This window comes from Tarenaya hassleriana, unplaced genomic scaffold, assembly GCF_000463585.1.
Source record: "Tarenaya hassleriana unplaced genomic scaffold, ASM46358v1 Cleome27, whole genome shotgun sequence".
Classification (NCBI taxonomy): Eukaryota; Viridiplantae; Streptophyta; class Magnoliopsida; order Brassicales; family Cleomaceae; genus Tarenaya; species Tarenaya hassleriana.
The window spans coordinates 2,204,446-2,212,371 of record NW_010965946.1 but is presented as its reverse complement, the minus strand read 5'-3'; the positions used below and the strand labels follow the sequence as shown (position 1 = coordinate 2,212,371).

The 7,926-nt window shown below is 38.3% G+C and overlaps 2 protein-coding genes across 2 annotated transcripts; one reads left to right on the top strand and one right to left on the bottom strand.

The window, feature by feature from the left end:
* Positions 1-1,795: 1,795 nt before the first annotated feature.
* On the bottom strand, positions 1,796-2,734 carry LOC104817556 (mavicyanin-like). Its single transcript, XM_010546788.1, has 2 exons — positions 2,533-2,734; positions 1,796-2,331 (listed from the first exon to the last, which is right to left on the bottom strand). Exons 1-2 carry the CDS (start codon positions 2,717-2,719, stop codon positions 1,988-1,990), a joined length of 531 nt encoding a protein of 176 aa, XP_010545090.1. The 5' UTR covers positions 2,720-2,734; the 3' UTR covers positions 1,796-1,987.
* A 244-nt stretch (positions 2,735-2,978) lies between these two features.
* LOC104817555 (ribosome-recycling factor, chloroplastic) lies at positions 2,979-5,989 on the top strand. Its single transcript, XM_010546787.2, has 11 exons — positions 2,979-3,129; positions 3,239-3,392; positions 3,526-3,592; positions 3,678-3,773; positions 3,965-4,062; positions 4,386-4,497; positions 4,854-4,895; positions 5,038-5,094; positions 5,191-5,241; positions 5,350-5,406; positions 5,647-5,989. Exons 1-11 carry the CDS (start codon positions 3,042-3,044, stop codon positions 5,662-5,664), a joined length of 840 nt encoding a protein of 279 aa, XP_010545089.1. The 5' UTR covers positions 2,979-3,041; the 3' UTR covers positions 5,665-5,989.
* Positions 5,990-7,926: the final 1,937 nt, after the last annotated feature.

The following is a 7,926-nucleotide window of genomic DNA, read 5'->3' as shown; positions in this document are numbered from 1 at the left end:
TCTTAAAAAAAAATAATTTTATTACAAAAAATTATTAAAAAATAATCATTATTAAATCTAAAAAGTATACTATTATATATTTTTTATTAAAATAATACTAAAAAATAATATCAAATCATAACACTAAACAAAATCATCATAAATATATATATATTAGTATTTTATATAATTTTTAATAAAGATATTTTAGTTTTTTTTTCAAAACGTCGAAAACCGTTATCAAAACGCAAATAGGAAGCTGCGATTAGAAAACACAAGTTTGGTTGCGGGTGCGGATGATTGCGGTTCAACCAATCAGTTTTTCAATCGGCCGCAATTGCTAGAAATCGCAACCGCTCCGTTTGCGGATGGCGGCTGTGTCACATGATCAATTTTTTAGACATAAAAACTTATAGCGTATAGGATGTTTAGTGATCGATCACAACGGGCACACACTCAAGCATGATTGCATTGCATACGGTGGAAGAGATCACCTGCCATCTATGGATAAAGAAGGGTTGAATAAAACGCGGTCGTTTTGAGAGACTAGGCCTAGGTGGCACTTGCCACTTGTTGCATGCGATTCCACGAGAATGGACCACAATTGCTGAACATCGATCATCGTCACATGAACACGACTTGACATCCTTATACAGAACGTGCATGCCCCTGCCTGCACATTATTCAATGCAACCCTCATATACATACACACATACATGCGTAATATCCATTATACGCATGTGCCCAATCAGTGGAAAAGCACATAGTGAGCGTATATATACACTAATAAAAGAAAAAGGTCGCAATTGACGTACAATGGCAGGATCAATGAATGGATATAGCATTCAAAAAGATGTGCGTACGTAAGAGGTAAAGGAACATATACGGTGTCGGTTCGAATTGCCGGAGTTTTGCCGTCATCAACAACTGCCCTCCCCAACAAATAATAATAAAGGACAAGGCGCCTGTATCCAAACATATACCCACACTAATCCATGGCAATCAACATCATTATTAAAAAGTAAATTGGCAACCCAAATTGTTTTTTTCCCTCTACAGGTTTAATTAGAATGACAATTGTAAAATAAAAGCACCAAAATGGGTAAGCCTAGTCCACGAGATATACATGAGCCTGATGGGCTTCTAATCCAAAATAGAGTTGTTTGTGTAACGGTGGGCCCCATTTGATCTTTGTCTGCGCCACACATTGGTACGCATGGACATCAAAGCAACTACACATGGAACGGAGGGAGGGTGTGGCATCGAAACAATGTCACCAACTCCATCAAGTAGTCCGAGTGACCTAATCGATCGTATCTGTGTTCCACGAATACGCTCATTTTGCGCAGATCCACAGATGGATATGTAAACGTATCCATTAAATGTACATGAATTCCGTTGCTAAATTCGAATGGAAGCTAGCGGCCCTCAGGTAGATAGATGGTTAACGGGCAAGGGGCTTGGACTGGACTTTCCCGAAGACGAAGCAGCCCTGGGTTTCGACGCCTCTCTCGTTTGAGCACCTCTTCTCCGTCGCTCATCAAACCCCCTTGGCCTCCATGTTTCATTGTCAATTAATCACATATGCAATACTTTTTTCTTTTTAAATGCCTTTTTTTGGGATGATCAAACAAAGGGCTTACTTGTTTCCTTATTAACGCCTCTTCAAATAAAAGCCCCTCTTGAATATGGCCCACGTACAAGTCAATGGCAAAACTTCTTTCCTTCATTGGGTCAGCGGGGTCATTGAAACCCTTGATTACCGGGAGACTTGAAAAGGTCTAATTCCTCTTTCTGCGAAGAGTTTGGGTAAATGTGGGAACAATATATATTTTTTTTAAAGATGGTAATAATAACAGCGTGAAAGTATTGACATCTTTAAAACCCGAATTCATAACATAAACGGCACGCGCCAAGACGACACCAAACTCTTTCATCATAATGCCCGAAACTCAAGGGGAACGAACAAAAACGTCTCACAACATACTAACACACTGAACTCTTGGCATCACATAAAGAACACGACACCCACGGCTGCCGCCAGAACCCTAGACACTGCCGATGAAACGGCGTCGTTTCTAGCGGAAACTTCAGGAGCAGCAGAGGCGAAGGGCGACGGCGCCGGCGCCGGCGTCGGAGGAAGAGAGGATGAGGTGACGATGACGTGGACCTTCTGACCAGCTTGGCAATGCCCGGGGAATCCGCATAGGAAATAATAGTGGCCGGGCCTCTTCAGAGGCACCGTGTCGGAGCCCGAGGTGTACGTGGCGATCGCCGACGATGCGTTGCATGAGTGGAAGTCACGCCGGCTCACTTGCTTCACATTGTGAAACTGGCTGTTGTACACGAATACTGCCATTCAAATTCCATTTTTTTTATAAAAAAAAATCAGAGTCAGTCCAACTTTAGCTATTGGATACAGGACTAAAAAGGATCCAAATTGGAATTTTTTTTTTAAAAAAAAAAGACGAAGCAAGTTTTCATTTTTTTTAAAGAAATAAACTCCAATATATATATAGTATGGAACATGGAGCATAGAAAAGAGAGACGGACGGAGAGAATCGCCAACATAGAAAGTGTGGGAAGAAGCCCATTTGGAGTAGTCCACGTTGCCGAGAATTGTCCATCCACTTGACCCACCCACCCTCTCTTCCTTTCCTTCAACCACACTCGCCGCCGCCACCATCGCCACCGCCACCGCCACCGCCACCGCCGCCGCTCTTATTCCCTTTATCTCCATTTTCTTTCTCCACCAACAAAATTCTTATAGATAACTTTGCACGGACGAACTGTATTTATACATAAAAGGCTAGAGGCTTCCCGAAGGAGATTCGTGTTTTTCTTCTTGGCCGTCCACGTGTCCCCCTCATGTGTTTCTGGCCGTCCGATGTCCCACATGTACCCTGCTCAAATCTATCTCTAAACGGGCGGAAGATACGGTAACACGCGCATCCAAACATCCCTCTCCGTGACCCAGTAACGTTCCTTATCCACAGCGTTTCGGTTTTCCTTCTCCCCTACCGAACAAACAGCTTTTCTCTCCTAGTCACTTCACTCCTTCCATGGCGGCTTCCTTATCTTCCTCCTCTCAAATGAATTCCATTCTCCAATTCAGAACTAACTGCTCCAAAACTCTCATCTTCCTTCCCGGTACGCCGCTTCTTTTTCCCCGCTAATGCGCGTTTGGTTTCCGCATAATCGGAATTATGTTCCCTTTTGTTCGAATTTCCTAGCCCGATGAGTATGCTTGTCTCTGTAGATTCGTATCGCAGAGGCATCGTATCGGCCAAGTCTCACGCTCACGAATTGATTGCGTGTGCGTGGAGGAGCGGCGTAAGCTACGACAAGCTTCGTCTCGGAGCTTCCGTGGGCCTCTCTCCTGGTCCTGTAGTCAAGCGGTCGCTACAGAAGAGGCAAGTCAGATTTTCCTGTGACTTTTCAATTTTTAGGTTTAGAAAATGCGGTCGAATTTTACTCATCTGCGTTTTCCTGGTTTGAGCTGGTGTTGTTTTAGCCATCTATGTGTGTTTCTGAATGGAATTTCAGAGCAGTGATAAGGTGTGCAACCATTGAAGAAATAGAAGCGGAGAAGTCCACAATTGAGAAGGATGTTGTAGGTCTTCTACTTGTCCCTTCGTTAGCTATTATTGTTATGTAGTCTGTCTCTTGGGCCATGATTCTGGAATTATGCAATGTAGAAATCGAAGATGGAGAAGACAATTGAAACGCTTCGGACAAGTTTCAACTCCATAAGGACAGGAAGAGCTAATCCGGCAATGCTAGACAAGATCGAGGTATAAGATTATGAAGGCCTAAATCTTAGTGTAGTTGTCTTCCCACCTTCTGTATGTCGCAAATTTTCAATTGAATTTTTTGATTCTTGGAACTAGTATTTTTGTTTCTCTATCTTGTTGGACCTTGTGGTCAAGGAGAACAGACATATAACTTGATAGACAATTACTAAGAGTCTCTGTTTTATTCAAAGGTTGAGTACTATGGAAGTCCAGTGAGCCTGAAAAGCATTGCCCAAATCGGTACACCTGATGCAAGTTCCCTCTTGGTGCAGCCCTACGACAAGTCCAGGTATTATGAATGATCCCATTCCATCCGGTGTTACTTCTTTTTTGTTTTTTGGTGTCTTTGTAAGATCGAGATGTCAAATTTTCATTCCTTGCAAGATGATTTTTGTGGAACAATTCGTTTATTTCCTCGGGATGATTGCAAAGCCATTCGACCGTCTCTGTTACTTGCTAAATTCTTTTAGCAGCAGTTATGGTTTTCTCTGTTTGTTTGTTTTTTTGGTTGATCAAAGACTGAAAGAAAATCTTATTTCTGTATCCTGGGAAAACAAGCTTGCTTTGTTTCATTTGTCTTTGTCATACTCTCCAACACTTCCTGCCTTTCAGCTTAAAGGCTATAGAGAAGGCCATCGTGAATTCTGATCTCGGAATGACTCCTAATAATGACGGGGAAGTTATTCGGTTGTCCTTGCCTCCTCTCACAGCTGAGAGAAGAAAGGTATCTCTTCCTGGCATTAAATAAGAACCCGCATACACTCGTAATCACTGTTCTTGGTCCTCAGAATTTATTTCTTGTTTGTATATGTTTGAACACCAAAAAAATCTCGCCTTTTGTTTCGTAATAGTAGCTCAAATAGTAGTCAGAACTCGTAGTGTTTCTTTATGTCAAGAGGACAAGTACTGAAGCTCTTTAACCCATACATGAAAAGGTTGCAGACCTAAAATTATTGCTAGTCCTATTAAATCATTTATGTTGATCTCATACAAGTCCTATTAAACAATTTATCTTGATTTCCCCCGAGAGTTATTACGAGAATTCTGTGTCCTGACCAATGCTTATTAATTCCACCGCAGGAACTATCAAAAGTTGTGGCAAAACAGGCCGAAGAAGGGAAGGTAGTATTTCCTTCTCTTGTGTATTTATCTTGCAATGACTTCATTATGTGCAGCATTTTTCTCTACTTTCCCATTATTTTGGCATTGAGATGCTTCATATTCAATTAACTGAGGTCGTTTCTTTCATTTTTTTTCTGGTTAGGTTGCTGTGAGGAACATAAGAAGAGATGCCCTGAAAGCTTACGAAAAACTTGAGAAGGTTCAGAGTTTTTTTTAGTATTTATAATTCCTGGTATGGTGTTTATCCTGTCCTCCTCACTTTGCATTCTCAGTCTTGGGGGTTTCGTTTCTCCAGGAAAAGAAGCTATCGGAAGACAACGTGAAGGATTTGTCAAGTGATTTGCAGGTGAGTCATCCTCTTAACTAGGACCTCGGCAAACATGCTATGTTCATTGATGTTACACGGTCTAGTCTAGGCTTGAATTGAAGTTATGATTTTTACTAACCAATGCAGAAACTAGTCGATGCATACATGAAGAAGGTCGATGAGCTCTACAAGCAGAAGGAAAAGGTACCCGAAATTCAACATCCCTTTAACCATTTCGCAAACTCTTCATTCCGTACATAGATTGAATGCATACATTGCTGGTAATTGGTGTCGCCAAACTCGAGCTAGAGTTGAGGTATGGGCGTTAAACGTATGCACATTGGTGTGGTTATGCATTGGTCTTATAGATTTGGTGGTCTGCATACAAACCTGCTATTAGGGTTGGAATGTTACCTCTAATTATCAGAATTGTTGTTATACCAGGAAGTGCTGAAGGTGTAACAACAGCTGGGTGTACTCGTATGTAAATGAACCAGTTCCTAAGACGGTAACTCCCTTGTCCTCTGGGGAAACAATTGTCAATGTGATGTTTGTAGAAGTAGTGAAGGGGTGGAGATGAACTTTCCTTTAAGATCTATAATCACATTGTTTGTTTTTCGCTGTATCTGTATGCTGCGGGAGCACTACAACATGATCGATGGAGAGGGCGTGTGTGTGTGTTGTCGGACAAAATAGGTTATATGGTTTTTCTCTCTGGTGTTCCATCGATGATTAACTATTGCAATTTGACGGTACTATTAGTATTACTACAGGTTCTATTGCTTCAGATTATGTTATACAATTTCAAATCTCATCCGATTATTCAAATTTATCTGACATATTTTATAGATGTTTGCGTATTTATTAATAAAAACAGTTTATATTCAAAAGTCAAAAGCAACCTTTCCTTTTTCCTTTTCCCAAATGGGTTTCCACCTTCCAGGAAAGAGAAAATAATGCATTTCGTAGTATTATATTTGTTATTCAGTACATAAAAGAAGCTCTGTCCTGAAAAATCATAATTCGATATATATATATATATATGTACATGTATATAATGTGCATAGTGTTTGTATCGCATGAACTTTTTTTTGATAAGACATACTTATGATGTGTTATGCCATATTTTTTGTGGCTTTTGTGAAATTCATGTAGCAGATAAAATATGCGCCCCTAAATAAAAATGTTAAACTTGTTCCATTGTGCAAATTAGTAAAGATGCAATAATAATGATTATTTAATATTTTGCAAGTAAAGCAATCAATTTATTATATAATGGCAAGTGGATGAGATGATGGATTCCTTACATCGGAAATCCAAATAAACTTTAATTTAAAATTTAATTTGAATTTAAACAGTCTATGATAATACGTTTAATATTATATGGTAGGGTCAAAAGCACTATTAAATAAATTTCTAATTAAATAAGATTATACTCCTTCCTTAAACTGCATTCGAGTCTACGACATTATTAGCGTTATCGTGTAACGTTTTCTTTTTTATTATTTTAAGAAACCCATCATGCTAGAATCCATGTTTATTCTATAAAGGAAGTTTTGTTTAATATATCTTATATGCTATTATTTTATTCCTTTTTTATCAATTGCATTATTTTATTCATACTTGTATGATATAGTTTATTGAGACGCATTCATATAATATAGAATAAGAAAGCCCCCCGAATCAAATTATAAACAATTTAATCTACCTAGTTCATGTACGAGATCATAATGCGATTTGCATTGAAATTTAGAAAATAAACAATTCAATAGCGTACACATCATAATTTAATTTTTTACAATGAAATTTTGAAAATAAATGAATTCGGTGTATAATTATGATTAGTATGCTTTTGAATATGAATTAAAAGTTTTAAAAGGATGTAAAAAATAAAATAAAATAAATTTCAAATCATGTAACTAGTTTTAAAAATATATCATGATAAGAGTTCAATATTTATTAAAATAAAAGTTTTATTTTATTAAATTTTAAATGTTGAATAGTGAGCGCATAATAAGAACATTATAATAAAAAATAAATAAGATATATATAAAAAAAATCATGTGATGGGAGAGGTAGGAAGGGGTGGCGTGTGGACTGATAACGCCAACTAGATCTGCGGGCACGCGCCAATGCATTGCGCTTGATTCACGTCCATTATCCAAAATACTTTCCTTTTCTTAAAATTACTTCTACATCTACATGTACTCTTTTTTTTTTTTTTAAATTACTTCTACATGTGCTATTTTTTTTCGGATGTGATAGATACGTCCAAAATAACTATATTATAACATTAAGTACTATAGACACATCTCATATAGCAGATTCATCATTTGATAAAATTATAATAAATTGAACGTTATAACCAATATTAGGGGTGTAAAATGGGCGGGTCGGGCCGGGTTCGAGCCGGGTTCAATTCGGACCTAAAATTTTTCGGGCCGGACCGGCCCGCCCATTTATTTTTCGGGTCTAGGATCGATGGCCCGGAGTCCGGCCCTACAGGGCTTCTGGCGGGTTCGGGCCGGGCTTCGGGCCGGGCTTCGGGCTTTTTTATTAAATAAAAATATTTTTTGCGATAATAATAATAATAATAATAATAATAATAATAGTAATAATAATAATAACAATAATAATATGAAATCTTCAACAAAAATATTTTTAAAACCGATAACAACAAAGTCATTTAGTTCACAAATAAAAATAAAATTGAAAAAATTATCC